Raw genomic sequence first — 16,966 nt, 5'->3', positions numbered from 1 at the left:
CCTCCCTGACCTATCACCTTCATCCCCTCCCCCACTCAGCTATTGTACTCTGTGCTACTTTCTCCCCACCCCAACCCTCCTCTCATTTATCTCTCCACCCTTCAGGCACTCTGCCTGTATTCCTGATGAAAGCTTTTGCCCGAAACATTGATTTTACTGCTCCTCGGATGCTGCCTGAACTACTGTGCTTTTCCAGCACCATTAATCCAGAATCTGGTTTCCAGCATCTGCAGTCATTGCTTTTACCTTGTTATGAACAATCAGACAGCGTATCTTTATATCCAAAATTCAAAGTTACTGCTGACGATTTTTCGTGCTCACTTACATTATTGAAAATTTTCAAGACTCAACAGGACAATAAATAACTGTATAAGTACAGCAAACTTTGTTTTATCCAGCATCTAATGAACCAACACTCTCGGTGGACTGGCAAAACTTAAAGACCTCAAATACCACATCGTTTACTGCATTATTCTATATAATTATTAAAGTTGATTAACTTATTTGCCCCAATGTAAGTTTTTTGTTGTTCAATTGAATGGCCACACAAAATATCATCAGCTGACTCAATTTTTAGTCAATTTCTCCTCAAATACCCTGGTCTACCGCGATGTCAGTGTAGTCAGTTGGGGATATGAGTGAGAAGGCTCTCTGCTGGCAAGTTTTATTTTGGGTAAAGTTGCATTATTTTTTAAGTGATTTATGCTGTAAATAAAAAAAAAAACAGTGATGTGTATATCCCGTGCATTATGTTCTATCACTTAGAGTATGTTTTTACATTGATTATGTGGACCTCTTGATTATTAGGAATATTTGGTCAACTGGCACAAGCCTGGTCCCATGTCTGCCAGTTAATAAAAAGGTTTGCTGTAACTCCAAGCCTCAATGAGAACAGAAGCTCTATCCCATACTAAAAGTAGAACTTTTTTTTCCAAATGTATACCAGGTGAAAAACAGAGAATACTACAGCCCACATGGTTACAGTTCTTCCCTTAGAAAAAAGAATTCTGCAACAGATGTAAATTCACTATTATATGTGAAAGACATAGTTTCAACAGGTAAATTTAACAATATCATTTAGACTATTTCTTACCACAGTATCCACATTCCAAATCACCATACACCTTCCTGATCTTTTCAAAAAGACTGACATTCAGTTGTCTCTTCTGCAAGCTGTCAAGTACTTGCTGGAAGGCTCCAAGATCCACACCATCCTTTTGAGCTTCTGTTCTTGATGGAATTTTCTCAAAAGTCAAGTGAGTACCAGTTGAATTGCACAAATCTTTAGCCCCATCAAGCTGGACCATTTCAAATGAGTTTTCATTTTCAACCACACAAGATTCATACTCTTTGAGGGAATCAGTACCATCCTGCTCTGTTGAACTAGACTGGTGGTTTGTGCTTTCAGAATCTACCACAGTGTCACTGTTGAGAGGTAAAGTTGGCAAGATTTCACCCTTACACTCATCCACACACCTATGCTCATTGCTTGTTGACATGCTGACTTCATCCAAAGAAACTTCTTCATGTTGGACGGCCCTGGGACCATCTGCAGGATTGTCAAGGCCCTCCGAATGGACCTGCATAATCTCTTCTTGTTGAGTAAGACTCTGTATGGGAATGTTTGCACCTTCATTTTCAAGTTCTACAACAACCTGGTGCCCATGCACATCTTGGTCACAGCCACTGAAGTTTGTACCATCAACAGCATCCTCCAAGGCCTCTGGCTGAATGTCACCTCCTGACTCCAAAAGATAGAAGCTCTGATTAATGGAGTCATTGAACACTGCATCCTCCCCCAAGTCGCCATGAGCATCCTTGACATGACATTTTAACTTGACAGAGCTGACAAATTTCTTTGTACATACTGAACAGATGTAGATAAACTTATGCTTGCGGACATGTGCCTCCAGTGAATGGTATTTTGTGGCACCATGATCACACAGCTCACATGCAAATGGGCGGTCATCGCCATGGACCAGCATATGCCGATCACGGTCTGATTCATTTTTGAATTTGCGCTCGCACACATGGCAATCATATAGCAGTTGCCGTTTACCCTCCCTCGTTAGCAGGCGCAACTCATCATAGACCTCTTTAACTTTCTCTTCATCCATGTCATGGCTCTCCTGGATGTGCTTGAGTAAGTTCTTGACATCAGAGTATTTCTTTTTACAAAATCGGCAATGCTGCTTTATCTTTTTGTGCACACGTTCTATGTGCACTTTCAGATGCCCTTTGCTGAGGCAGGTGAAGGCACAGTAGTCACAGCTGAACTTTTCCCCTGTGTGCTTACGCATGTGGACAATGAGATTAGCCTTGATGGTGCTGGCATAGTCACACTGTGAACATTTATAAGGTTTCTCGTTAGTGTGAATTCTGAGGTGGGCTTGAAGTGAATGCTTAAATTTAAATACTTTATTGCAATATTCACAGGTAAAAATCTTCAGCTGTGTGGTCCCTTGTCTGAAAGAACAGAAAAATTCACTTGTGAGTTTTCAGCCTATTTACACAATCTTTTGATTGTTGTTATGTTGTAGAAACCTTGATAATAATTCACTTTAGAATATTAAAAAATTCAGAAGTTGTAAAGGCAAACCACACTTCAAAAACTTGAGCATGTAGTTTAAGTTAATGCTCTTGTGCAGTAATGAAAGAGTTCAATCTCTCGAATGAGACATTAAACCAAGGGTGTGCCTACTTTCTCAGATGGACATAAAATACGAGATGGCACTATTTGAAGAAGAGGTGTTGTGACCAGAATGCTTATCAATTCTATGTTCCCATTTATCCTTCAACCAATAAAATACTCAGAATATCAAGTTATTACCTCAACACTGTCTCTGAGATATTGATATACAAATTGAATATCAAGTTTCTTACAATACAACAGTAAAAATATTTTACTGTAAAGTTCAAAGGGACATCTTGAGATCGTGAAAGAACAATAAAAGCAACATTTATTTCTGTAGGCATTTCTGGAGTAAGTTTCTACTAAATCCTCACCATTGAAGCTGGCTAGCTATTCAATCACAGTGGACATCACAACAAAGTCAAAAAGTGTGGTGCTGGAAAAGCACAGCTGGTCAGGCACATCTGAGGATCAGGAGACTCGGCTTTTCGAGCATAGGCTCTTCATCAGGAATGCTGATGATGATGAAGAGCTTATGCTAGAAACGTCGACTCTCCTGCTCCTCGGATGCTGCCTGACTGGTGACTCTGATCTCCAGCATCTGCAGTCCTCACTTTCTCCTAGTTGATCACAACTAAGTACAATTATGTCCTGATCTATTGGTTACATTAAAAAACGATCACTTGTAAGCAATAAGCAAAAGGAACACTGATTTTAAAAAAGTCCTCTCTTACTATAATCATTCTAACTATGAGCTTTCAGAGTTAGAGACAGGAGTCATACCACTGGATTGTGCATAACACTCAACTTTTAAAGTAGGGCAAAAGAGGAAAACCAGTCAGCCTAACATTGATGGTTGGGAAATTGTTGGATTCTATAATCAAGGGTGAGGTGACTAAACACCTTGAACATTTCCAGTTAATCAGGGAGAGCAAGCACTGATTCTTGACAGGTAGATCATGCCGGACAAACCTTAGTGAATTTCTTGAAGAGGCAATTAAGATAGTGGACATGGGATATCTATGGATGTTGTTCTATGTAAGGATTTATATAAAGTTTTCCCGAAGGCACTTGATAAAGTCTCACATGAGAATCTGTTAATGAAGATGGAAGCCCATGGAATTGAGGGCAAGCTCCTGACATGGCTCGAAAATTGGTTGAGTCGCAGATGACAAAGTAGGGATAATGGGTAGATATTCAATTTGGCAAATTGCAACCCGTGGTGTCCCACAAGGATCGTGTTAGGGCCCCAACTATTCATATGATTTATTACTGACTTGAATAATGGCATAAAAAGTCTTATATTCAAATTTGCAGATGATATAAAGTCAGGCAGCATTGTAAATGGTATAGGTGATAGCATAGGGATGTTGATAGACTAGGTGAATATCCATTTTAAACCAAAAAGGGTAGATCAGGGCACAGGCTAGATGTAAGAATGTCACAAACAGACGCAGAAAATAATCAAGAAAGCTAATGGAATTCTGGCCTTTATATCTAGAGGACTGCAGTGCAAGGATATAGAAACTATGCTCCACTAATACAAAATCGTTGTTAGGCAATACTTGGAGTATTGAGAGAAGATCTAGGCACCCACCTTAGGAAAGATTGCAGTAAGTACAATACAGGTTTACAAGAATGATGCCTGAACTTCAGGAGTTAACTAAGGTGGAGAGATTTTACAAACTTTCCCTAGAGTTTAGAAGGTGAATGGGGGGTCTGATTGAAGTCTTCAAGATATTAACAGGAAAAGACAGGGTTGACAAAGATAGACTATTTCCACTGGTTGAAGATTCGAAACCTAGGGGACATAATCTGAGAATTAGGGCCAGACTATTCAGGAGAGATATTAGGAAATACTTCTATACACAAAAGATGGTAGATGCTTGGAACACACTTCCACAAACAGCAGTGGATGCACAGGATCAGTTGTTAATTTTAAAATTGAGATCAATAACTTTTATTACTCACAGACATTAAGGGATATAAGTCAAATGCATGTAAATTGATCATTTTGGACTGAGATTTGAAAGGATTTCTTCATTTAGAGCATGGTGAATCTTCAGAGTTCTCAATCATAGTGGACTGTGAATGTTCAGTATTGAGTATATTCAAGACAGAGATCATTAGCTTTACGGGTAATAAAGATATCAAAGGATGTGGACATAATACAGAAAAATGTCATTGATGGAGAACCTGGCAACAATTGAGCTGAATGGTAGAACAGGTTTGATGGACCAAATGCCTGCTCCCATATTTTATATTCCTAATTAATGTTCTGAAATGACAACCAAATTCACATATATTGGTCTCACATTCTAAGAATGCACTGCAGTGGTGGAAGGTTAACCTTTTGGATGTTGAGGTTGCTAGAAACTCTGATATCTGGCAAGTACTTAATAAACTACTTTCCCACATTGGATAACAGAAATAAAAAAAGCCACTTGAATACAGAACAGTGTTACCACAGCCTCAGAAACTACTTACCAAATTAATTTAACAGATTTGGTCTGGCAGCACGCATTATTCATGGCAGCCTAAATTTTACAAAGGCACCATCAAAACAGTAATCTAATTACAATCAGAAAATTTAGACGAACAATTTTTGTAGATCTGTTGACAGAACCAGCAATTAATTGTAGTTAATCAGGCAAATTATAGTTCAGCAGATAACAATTTATCCTATGTCCAAACAAGACTGAAAGTTGTTTCCAAGCCAATGCTCTAAACTTTGGAAGACCAAGAAAATGGACTCAGAATCACTAGTCAAATTACAATTTAGTGATAGATCATGTCGTGAGTAGAAAGTAAAAATGCAAATCACCAAAATAAAAGCAGGATGCATTAGAAACTCAAGTTAAATTATAAATTGATCTTGTTTCTCCTTTGCGGCAAAAGTGATCATGTTCATCATTTGAAGCGTTTGCTCGAGTTTTCATAGGCATGTAAGTAATCGTTAAGGCCAATTAAGGGTTGGAAAACTTTGATGCAAGTAGGACGGAATACCATGACTAACTGTTTTGAAATAAGTTATTGGAAGCTGATAGAAATGACAGAAAACCAGTAGGCTTCCCATTAAGAAAGAAAAGTTAAATGTTTCAATGTTTGACCATTATAAATCATTAGAGAAACATTATGGAAGAGGGATTTGGGAGTGCAGTTATTTTTAGTATGGAGTACTTGCCACATTAGGGCCACTATCTTAATTCCCACAGGAGACATTCCTTTGCATCTTTTCAAACCATCCTGCTAAGTAGGAATCACCAAAGTCCAGTTAACTTAAAATTGCATAGAATATTCTATTTCCTTTTGGGCTGCTAGCATAGAATAAAAGGGACAGTGATAGCATACATACGAAGTTGACCGAGTAATGAGAAACAGAATAGTGAAGATCTTTCACATTTGGGGAAGATATACAGTAGGGTTTCTGAAAGGTTGGTACTAGAACCATTGCTTCTCTCAGTGTGGATTACACTTGGTGCGTACAGAACAATTTCTAAATTTACAGATGACACACTACTTGCAAATATTCTGTATTGTGAGAAGAATAGGGATAAACCTAAAAAGGATAGATAGGTGAACATGTGGCGGATTAAAGTTAAAGCAGTAAAATGTGAATTGAGGCAAGGAGGAACAAAGAAAGGCTCTGTAAATTAGAAGACTTATGCAGAAAATATTGAGGTAGAGAAGGATGTAAAAGTGATGAAAAGGGAATGCTGGATTTTGAAATAGGGGCAACAAAGTTGAAAACCAAGGAAATTACGAAGAACCTTTTTAAAATATCATTGCAAAGAAGAGTCATTGGTCTCAAAATGTTAACTCTGTTTCTCTCTCTATAGGTGCTGCCAAACCGGAGATTTTCAAAAATTTTTGTTTGTATTCAAATCTTCACTATTTTCAGCATTTTGCTTTTATAAAATACTGGCTTGGCCTTAACAAACTGATTGAAAAATTGATTCAATTCTCCACAACAGCACTTCAGAAAGGCTTTAATGGGGGTCCAGAAAAGAGTTTCTAGGGATGAATGACTTTAGATATTTGTAAATACTTGAGACATTTGGGTCCATCTGCTTAGAGGAGAAAAGTTGAGAGGAGGTTAGGGATGAACAAAATGATGACGGGGCAGGAGGGATTAGACAAAGGGAAACTGTTCTCATTAGCAGGAGGGACAACAACGTAAAAAACACAAATTTACAAGCAAACTAAATTGTTCTTGACGGCAGCTAACATGAACTTAGCCCTCTTCCGCAATGTAATCATTCTACAGTTCTTGTACTTGTCTACTTTCTTTTTGAAAGCATCCCAACTGTGTTTCTGATTTCCACATTTCATATACTAGCCTTCAACAATTGTCAACCTGGACAACTCAACTCCCTTGCTCCTCCACAGTTTCTATCTGTCAACATTAAGAGAAAAAACATAAGGAAAAAAATCACAAGAAGAAATTACTCTATGCAGTATCTCCTTATGTATTGTAATATTGAAGGGTTCTACTCGGCACTGGAAATGCAATACTTAATAACAAGAAATTTGCAGCTAAAAATTAACAGAATAGGAGAGTGGAACTACTGGATAAATCTTTAAAGAGCTGGCACATGCATAATAGGACACTTGGCCTCTTCCTGTGTTATGTGTTTCTAAATTATGATTGCACTTTGTTCTAAAGTAAATAACTTTATCCTTATCCAGTGATAGCCACATTCGACAGAATAGCTTTAATAAGGACAATTTTAACCAACCCAAACAGAAATTGAAAATCAGGTGTAACACTGGTTTTGCACTTTGCCTTTAAATGGAATAGGATTGACAATGAAATTCCCTCCCTTTCAGCAGCTTGGGTGTACCAAGTTTGCAATGGCTGCGGCAGGTTCATGAAGCTGACCCAGCACCATCTCCAAGAACAATTAGGGTTGGGTAAGAAACATCAGCCTTGTTAGATTTGTCCACATTCCATGAACAAATGAAAAAACATTGCATTGGATGTGGTGTAAAGAAAATTATTCATTCCATGAAATTGCGAGAAGATTTCTGCCAAATTGTTAGATTATTATTGCCTTATTGTAATTTTGTGTTCTCAGCTGTACTACTTACTATTCCTCTACAAATCTGAATGTACAACTCTATTCCTTCACCCAACTCCATTACACAAATTGCAAAGATTTAAAATTTCTCCAATCACATGCATAACCTCATCAAATTCCTTCTGAAAGTCAATATACGTAGACACTCCTCTATTATTCTATCCTCTAGAAATTAACTGGATTGGTCGGACATAATTTTCTATTTATAAAGCCATGGTATTCCGTGTTCAGTGCGTAATAGCCAATAATCTAGCCTTAAATTATAGTAACTTGTTCAAAATCTTTAAATCTCCTCCGTTCTTTCAAACCCCACCCCTAACATTTCTCAAATAATTGAGTAGTATTTATAATTATCCAATAAAAAAAAGTTCTAAATCTACAGCACTTTGGAAAATTATGACGTATCTTCCAACTTTTTAAAATAAATTTCCATTTTTTTTACATTACCAATTTCTCCTAATAAATCCACATTGTTTCTCCCAATGACATTTTTTTCATATTCCCTTGAACCAGGTGCTTTTTGCTTTCATACTCTACTGAAAACAATTTATCTATCATCTGATAAATTGCAAATGATTCACCACACGTTTCTTAAGACAAAGACCAGGTTCTTCCAAGGTATTTGACTGACTAAGAAACATTCAATTAGGAATTAATTTTGTGATCCTCTTCTGCACCATTTCCAAAATACCGAGTATCTTCTTTGGTAAGGATCAAAACTGAACACTATATTCTAAGAAAGGCTTAATCATGGGCTTATACAGGATGGAATTTGCATGGCCTGCAATTGACCTGTATCATATATAAAAAAAACCTTATACTATTTGAATCACACCATGGGACGTGGTGAAATCTGGATTCAATAAAAATCTAGAATTAAAAGCTATCCTAATGTGACCATGTAACATCTATTGATGAAACCCCATCAATGTTGCAAAAGTCTTCTGGAGAAGAAAATCTACCACCTTTATTTATATGGGTTTGGCCTAAGGGTTGACTCTCTTTTCCTGCCCTCTGAGCAATTAGGAATGGGAAGGAAACGATAACTGAACCAGCAACAACCACGTTCATGAACAAAAAAACAAATGTATTCTGCTTTGTAACAATATACTAAATTTTATTATTAGTATTCTACCATACTGTACAGTGACAATGGTGTTGTTGATTAATCACAATGAACTGTTTTTATCAGATTTTCTTGATTCACTCTTGAACATGGGCATCGTTGTCTGGCCAGCATTTATTGCTAATTGTCCTTGAGAAGGTGGTGATGAACTGCCTTCTTGAACCATTGCAGACTACATGCTGTGGGTTGATGCACAATGCCATTAGAGAGGGATTTTGACCCAGCAACAGTGAAGGAATAGCGAAATGATTCCAAGTCAAGATGGTATTTGATTTGGAGGGGAACTTGCAAATTACCATGTATCTGGTGCCCTCATCCTTCGAGGTAGAAGTAATTGTGGGTTTGAAAGGTGCTGTCTAAGGACCTTTGGCAAACTTCTGCAGTGCATCTTGTAGATAGTACAAATTGCTGCTAATAGTGAGGGATTGGATATGGTACCAAACAAGCGGGCTGCTTTGTCCTAAATAGTGTCAAGTTTCTTGAGTATTATTGAGGCTGCACTCAATCATGCATGTGAGGACTATGTCATTACACACCTGATTTGTATCTTGTAAATGCTGGACAAGCTTTGGGGAGTTACTCGCCTCAATATTCATAGCCTCTGACCTGCTGTTGTAGCCACTATGTTTATGTAATGAGTTTGGTTGAGGTTATGGTCAACGGGAATCCCAAGGATGTTGATAGTGGGGATTCCAATGATGGTAACACCATTGAATATAAAGGGGTGGTGGTTAGATTGTCCCATATGGAAATCATCATAGACTGGCATTTGTGTGGTGTGAATGTTACTTGCCACTTGTAAACACAAGCCTGGATATTGTCAGATCTTGTTGCATTTGAAACGGACTGCTTCAGTAACTGAGGAGTTGCAAATAGTGCTGAACTTTGTGCAATCATTAACGAATATCTGACCTTACGATGGCGGGAATGTCATTAATGAAGCAGTTGAAGGTGCTTGGGCCTCGGACACTACCTTGAGGAACTCTTGCAGAGATGCCCTGGAGATGAAATGACAGACTTCCAACAATCACAATCATTTCCCTGTGCATCACATAGGACTCCAATCAGCAGTGATGTTGCCCCTTGACAACCATTGATTCCAGTTTTGTAGGGCTCTTTGATGCCACACTAGGTTGAACGAGGCCATGATGTCGTGGGCTGTCACTCTCAACTCACCTCTGAAATTCAGCTATTTTGTCCATGTTTGAACCAATGCTATAATGAGGGCAGGAGCTGAGTGGCCATTGTGAAAGCCAAACTGGGTGTAACTGAGCAGGTTTTTGCTAATGAGGATTCTTGATAACTGCTTAATAGCACTGTTGATGACACCTTCCATCACTTTACTGATGATCGAGATTAGACCGATGGGGCGATAATTGGCCAGGTTGGATTTGTCCTGCTTTCTGTGCACAAGACTGACGTGGGCAATTTTTCACATTGTAAGATAGATTGTCAGTGTAGTAACTGTATTGGAAGAGCTTGGATCGGGGAGCAGCAAGTTCTGAAGCACAAGTCATTGAAATCATTCACCCAGAGTACATTTTGCTCTCTTGCCACCCTCAGTGCTTTCTCAAAGTGTTGTTCAACATGGAGGAATACTGATTCATCTGCCGAGTTAGTATACAACAGATGATACAAACATGATACAAGGAAAACCCCATCAGAAAAGAGCTTTGGGAAGCACAAGTACAAAATCACCTGTTCCTCCCAAGCATTTACAATTTTCACATGTCATATTTCAAAGTACAAATATACTGTAACCCAAAATACGCATTAATTTGTATCGATACTACCTGATACCAGTGTTACCTTAGGGAATATATTTTGGAGACCTGTACTTTCAAATGACAACTTCAAGAAAGAAAAAGATTTACATTTATATAGCATTTTTGAAGACCATCAGACATCTCCAAGAACTCTTTAGCCAATGCAGTTACTGATGCATTGCAAAAAAAAAAGCACAGAAATGCCTATAAATAGCACTATGCTAATGACTGAAGAAAGCCAAGATATCCTCTTCTTTGAAATAGTGCCATGGGATCTTTTACATCCAGCAGAGTAGCAAATAGGGACTTGTTTTAACATCTCATCCAAAAGACCACACTTCCAAAAGTGTAGCACATGCTCAGGATTGTACTCGTGAGCCAGTCTGGTGTTTTGCTCAAGCACTAATGGAACTTGAACTCACATCTTGCGACTCAAAACTAAGAACATTTCCTACTGAACTGTAACAGAAACATCAACAGGATCACACAGATTCTTTTTCTAAACCCAGATGCCCATCAATAGTCAAGTAAACCGATTGCTGATTGCACAGCTATCTTGCCTGTGCTCCTTCCTGGTTACTTTGCACCCACCTGCAGTGGTGGGGGTAATAATAAGGACATAAATTAGTTGAAGCAAAAGATTCTGTGTCATCCAAAGCTATTTTTTTCTGTACGCAGACACACCTGAAAGAATTCTGAGGCAGTTCCACTGGTGCCTGCTGGATAGCATATTCCTGATAACCCTTGCGTAGAGATGAATCTTGGCTAATAGCTTCCGGATCAGCTGCTGGTATTTCCTCAGCTGGTGTGGCCTCTACAGGAATAATCTTTGTGGCACCTAAAGTACACAAACAGAATATTTCAAGTCATCATAAAGTCTAGCACGCACAAAGTTTGGCAAAAATAACATTTTATTTAGATGTAAACATTTAGATGTCTTTCAAACAGACTGATCAACATCTGAAATAGATTGGTCTGAGATATTGGTCTTTAAATTTGAGATGCCCTGGGATTGGGGATGGGCCTGATTTGAAAGTGAGTGGGCCACTCAGAAGAAGTAAACTCAATGCATCGTTATTTGCTTTTGAAAATCAGCCACTTAATTCCATGCAACATCCAGGTTTCCAGTTCAATCGGTCATGGAAAGTATGATTTGGACATATATGAATTGATCACAACTCTAGTATTTAAAGTTGTAAGAGCTGGAGCTAGCCAGAAGAAAAGTATCAGAAAGGAGTACAGTTACACAAAGATGCAGTTTCACTGTCACTTCCTTAGATATACTTTTGGGGTCTGTAAGTGGATGGAGAGAAATGCACTTCTGTAGTGACATGAGCTCAAAACCAACAGTTGAGGCCATGAAGGCATAATCAAAGGTCTTGGAGGAAGTCAATAATAGAATTATTTAGCATGCTTCTGGATTGAATGCAGAAAAGGTTATAATCACATTAATAGACGATCAAAAGATGACCATTGTGGCATAGTCATTACATTTTGCAGAGTACATCACCCACCCCACCTGTTTTGCTTTATCAATCCTACTTCATCCTATCAGTTCTCTGATGTCAACTTGTTGTAAGGAGAATTTTGGAATGGATACAGCACTGGTGGAGGACCTGCAGCTATCGTGGCTGTGTTAGCTTTCTAAAAATCAACTAATTCCATTCCCACACCTTTTCCATATAGCTCTATAAAATTTCTCTCTTCAGTGTATATCCAATCTCCTGAAAACACCAAGTGGATCTGGCACCATTAGTGCATTCTAAACAATCAGGCACAACAATGCTTTCCTTAGCATAACGATTGGAAAAAGAATCAATCACCTTAAATTGGTGTCTTCATTTTCTCAAATCTTCATCCAGTGGTCTACTCTGTCCAGGGCCTATATGATTTTAAACATAACTGTTAATTCTCCTCTTAACCTTCTCTTTTCTAAGGGGAACAACCACAGCTTCTCTAAGTTATCCAAGTAAGTGAAGACCCTTATAGTTAGAACAATTCTTGTACATCTTTTCTGTATTGTCCCCAATGTTTTTACTTTCTTTTTAAAGAGCATTTCCTGCTGAAGCTGAATCAGAGATTTTTAAATGGTCTTTGCTTTTCTATTTTATACCTCCCATTATAAAACCCAAATTCAATTTGTGTTTTAACCACTTTCTCAGCTTGCCCTGCTAACTTCAATGATTTGTACACTTATACTCCCATATCTCTTGGTTCCTTTAGAACAGTGCCTTTTATTTTACATTGCATCCACTTGCTATTACTACCAAGTTCATATAACTACATTCAATTTTATCTGCCACATGATAATCATTTCATCAGCCTATCTTCACTTCAAGTCTATTATTAGCCTCCTCTCCGTTCATAATATTTCCAGGTTTTGTGCCATGTACAACAATTGAAATTGACAATTCATATCCAATTAATTAGAATAGACCAAGGAAAGGAGTGGTCCCAGTAAGATTTTCGAAGAGAAACAAGGATATACCTTTCTACAAACCAAAACAAAAAAACATTAGTATTCTATTTCCTGTCATTCAGCCAAAGTCATACTTATATTGTCACAGCCCCTTTTATTCCACAGATTTCAACTTTGCTGTCAATTTAATATTTGGCTGTTTATCAAATACCTTTTACATCACATCAATCACACTAATCTAATCAATCACTCATTGAAAATCTCATCAACTTAATTAAGCATGTTCAAGGTTTGTGTAAAGATTTGTAACTCGGGTGCCGGTTGCACTTGTGGGTATGTTCACTGAGCTGGGAATTTGGTTCGCAGACTTTTCATCCTCAGTGCTATGCAGCCTCCAGTGAAGTGCTGCTGTACTGTGTCAGTTGGAATTTATTTGGTTTTGTTCCAGCTGCTTCCAGTAGTCGATTCCAGTTGTTCATTGGTATATTGGGTTGAGGTCAATGTGTCTATTGATGGAGTCAGTGGACGAGTGCCAAGCTTCTAGGAATTCTCTGGTTGTCCTCTGGCTTATCCTATTATTGTTGTGTTGTCCCAGTCGAATTTGTGGTTTTTGTTATCTATGTGTATAGGCCACTGCAACAAACAACCACAACTGGAAGCAGCAGGAACTAGAAGCACCTAGAAAGGGGACGAAACATCTGCAAACCAAATTAATTAAACATGATTTACCTTCAGCAGAGAAAAGAGGGGGTGGGTGTTATGAAGGTGTAGGGGTACTATACCTTTAAGAGAGCTGAAAAGCTAGCAGAACTACCTGACACAGGATGAAGTGTTCTGAACAAGGTGACAATGTAACGTTTGATCGAACAGCTACAGTAGCTGAGTTGCTATGAAACAAAAACAAATTCAAATTCGTCCAGTATAAATTATGCCCCAAGATCCCAAACTCCAATCAAGGTTGAATTTAGTATTTTGACAATATTAAAATCAGTGAAATGATCCAATGTTTTGGGATAAAAATATCAGATATTTTGAATAGTCAGCCATAGCGGCAAAGGGCAGCAACACCAACTATAGAGACTGCTTGCATAAAGATCTGCTCTCTTAAAGGTACCTTAATCTATCAAAAACTTATGAAGCAGAATCCTTGAGACGAAGAAAAGAAGACAGAGGAAAGTCTACAGAGGAAACTCGGCAAAGCTGACTGGCTTTGAAACATGATTATATTTATTTTGCAAATCGTAATCAGGATTTTTTTTAATCGGACTGGTATTGTAGAGAGGGAGGTAAAAGATAGGTTTAAGAGAAATGAGTTGTCAATGATTGTTAGTTAATATTCTCTGTTAGACTTAAAACAAAAATACAGTTGTTAATTTTTACCTTAAATAGTGACTTTTGGGACAATTCTTTGTCCCTCGAATTTTAACAAATCTTTTCTGTGCTGCCAGTCTAAATTAGCAAAGGGGTTTAGCATGCATCATAACAATGGGGAATGAAATATTTCTGCATCTACCATTACATTAAAGCTTTACTTTGACTGGTTGTAGCATGGGTTACCTCAAAGGACTTCCACAAAACAATTGCAACTGTACTGAAAAGTTCATTTAGTGAAGGTCAAGCATTTTAAAAGGAGAAAAGGCAGTAAATAAATAAAAGCTTATCACTACTCACCTGGAATAGCTTCATGTGCTGCAAGAACCACACTGACAATTGGCTTCTTTCCTCCTGAATTTTGATCAAGATCCTTAAATGTCAAATTTTCATTCTTTTGTAAGCGTGGCCTTTTCATTGACCTTTCTCTTTCATCATCCAACTCCACTTCAGGATCTGTTTTGTCTACAGAGAGAAACAGAGCTCCATTACAATACTGATGTACTATCATTTATCCTTAATCCTGTCCCAATCCAGTACAATTAACTTTGATTGCATTTCATAAACCAATTAGCACTATAAAAGAATAAAGCAAAGTATCATTGTGCAGTGGGGAGTATGATCAACATATTATATTCTCAATCTTAGCTATACGATCTGAAGACCTCTCTTGGAATACAAGAGTTGCTTTCACATCTCAGGTTATCATTGTGCTGTCTCCTTCATATTTTAATCTTTTACTTATCTCCTTCCAGTTCATGGTTTTACCTTTATTTCTCAACATCTAACGGATAAACGTCATTGAAACTCAATAGAGAAATAAGATATGGCCCAAGGAAGAAATGGAGAGTTTCTGACAATGATCCTGATTCTGGAATATTTTTAAGTATCTGTTGACACTGTTTGATATGGCAAAATGACTTTTTCAAGAATCTGGTGAATTGTCTCAGATGCTGTGATGGACTTTGTCACACCACAACTGTCAAAATGTGAGTAGTTTTCAGAGCAGGTTTTTGGGTAAAAGTTGGTCTGAAGGTCTTCAGTGGGATAGAAGTTCCTCATAAGATTATTTATTTATTTGGCTATTTAGTTACAAAGCATTAATCAAGTAGGTAAAAGCTTCAAGGATGAATTACATCATTGCAATAACATTGAATTAATGTTGCATGTCAGAGAAATGTTTTCTCATTTCACTCTTCAGCGATGTTTTCAGACTTCCTTTCCTCTTCTCCTGAAAATCCTCATAACCTAAAGATATGAATCCTCAGATTTAGAAGTTATTTTAGAATTTCAGTAGTATAATTTTGGCCCATTGACCAACTCATTATTTTTTGTTATTCCTTCATAAGTGTTGCTTTCATTGGCTCGGCCAGTATTTATTGTCCAAGCCTAATTGCCCTTAAGAAGATGGCGGTGAACTATTTTCTTGAACCACTGGAATCCATGTGGCCTACCTACAGTACTGTAGGAATGGAGTTCCAAGATCTTGATCCACGCACAGTGAAAGAACCATGATATAGTCAGAATAGTTTGTGGCTTGGATTGGCACTTGCAGCTAGTGATATTCCCATGCATCTGCTGCTCTGTTCTTCTAATTAGAAGAGGTCACAGGTTTTGAACATGCTGCCAAGGAACCTTTTGGTGACTGCTAAAAGGTTTTTTTTGAGTGTTATTGGAGCCAAATCCATTTAGGTAATGGGAAATATTCCATCATCACTCCTGACTTACACCTTGTAGATGGTGGACAGGCAGGAACTGAATCACTCGCTGCAAGATTCAAGTCTCTGACTTGCTTTTGTCGCCACAGCATTATGGCTCATTCACTTTTTGTTTGTGATCACAAGTATGTGGAGTAATTTTTATTTATTTGTTCATGAGTGGTCAGTGTTTCCAAGGTAGGGATAGAATCATCAGGCACTCAGTCAATCCTCAGTCCCCAGCCTGATCACAGCTGCCTCAACCCAAGCCCAGAAGGCTCCCTTGAGTCCTAGTTCTAATTATTGGGCCATGATATATCCCAAATTCTGCAGCCTGGAGATCCCTGGCCGGGAAAGCATTTATCGCCCAATCCTAATTGCTGTTGTGGTTATGTTCGCCGAGCTGGGAATTTGTGTTGCAACGTTTCGTCCCCTGAGGCGGTGACATCCTCAGTGCTTGGTCGCCCAATCCTAATTGCTGTTGTGGTTATGTTCGCCGAGCTGGGAATTTGTGTTGCAGACGTTTCGTCCCCTGAGGCGGTGACATCCTCAGTGCTTGGGAGCCTCCTGTGAAGCGCTTCTGTGATCTTTCCTCCGGCATTTGTTGTGGTTTGAATCTGCCGCTTCGGGTTGTCAGTTCCAGCTGTCCGTTGCAGTGGTCGGTATATTGGGTCCAGATCAATGTGCTTATTGATTGAATCTGTGGATGCCATGCCTCTAGGAATTCCCTGGCTGTTCCCTGTTTGGCTTGTCCTATAATAGTAGTGTTGTCCCAGTCGAATTCATGTTGCTTGTCATCCGTGTGTGTGGCTACTAAGGATAGCTGGTCGTGTCGTTTCGTGGCTAGTTGGTGTTCATGGATGCGGATCGTTAG

General features: G+C 38.4%; 1 protein-coding gene across 5 annotated transcripts in view; it reads right to left on the bottom strand.

Moving 5' to 3' along the window:
* Positions 1–16,966, bottom strand: part of LOC122548908 (zinc finger protein ZFAT-like) — a 139,493-nt gene that overhangs the window by 90,157 nt on the left and 32,370 nt on the right. For all 5 annotated transcript variants that reach the window (XM_043687870.1, XM_043687868.1, XM_043687867.1 and 2 more), the window contains 3 exons: positions 14,696–14,860; positions 11,290–11,443; positions 1,094–2,466 (listed from right to left, as the gene is read on the bottom strand). In XM_043687870.1, coding sequence (XP_043543805.1) covers positions 1,094–2,466; positions 11,290–11,443; positions 14,696–14,860 — 1,692 coding nt within the window. The remainder of the gene's footprint in view (positions 1–1,093; positions 2,467–11,289; positions 11,444–14,695; positions 14,861–16,966) is intronic.

Source organism: Chiloscyllium plagiosum, chromosome 4, assembly GCF_004010195.1.
Source record: "Chiloscyllium plagiosum isolate BGI_BamShark_2017 chromosome 4, ASM401019v2, whole genome shotgun sequence".
NCBI classification, from domain to species: Eukaryota; Metazoa; Chordata; class Chondrichthyes; order Orectolobiformes; family Hemiscylliidae; genus Chiloscyllium; species Chiloscyllium plagiosum.
Note: the sequence above shows the minus strand (reverse complement) of the source record. Positions and strands in the feature narration are given on the sequence as shown.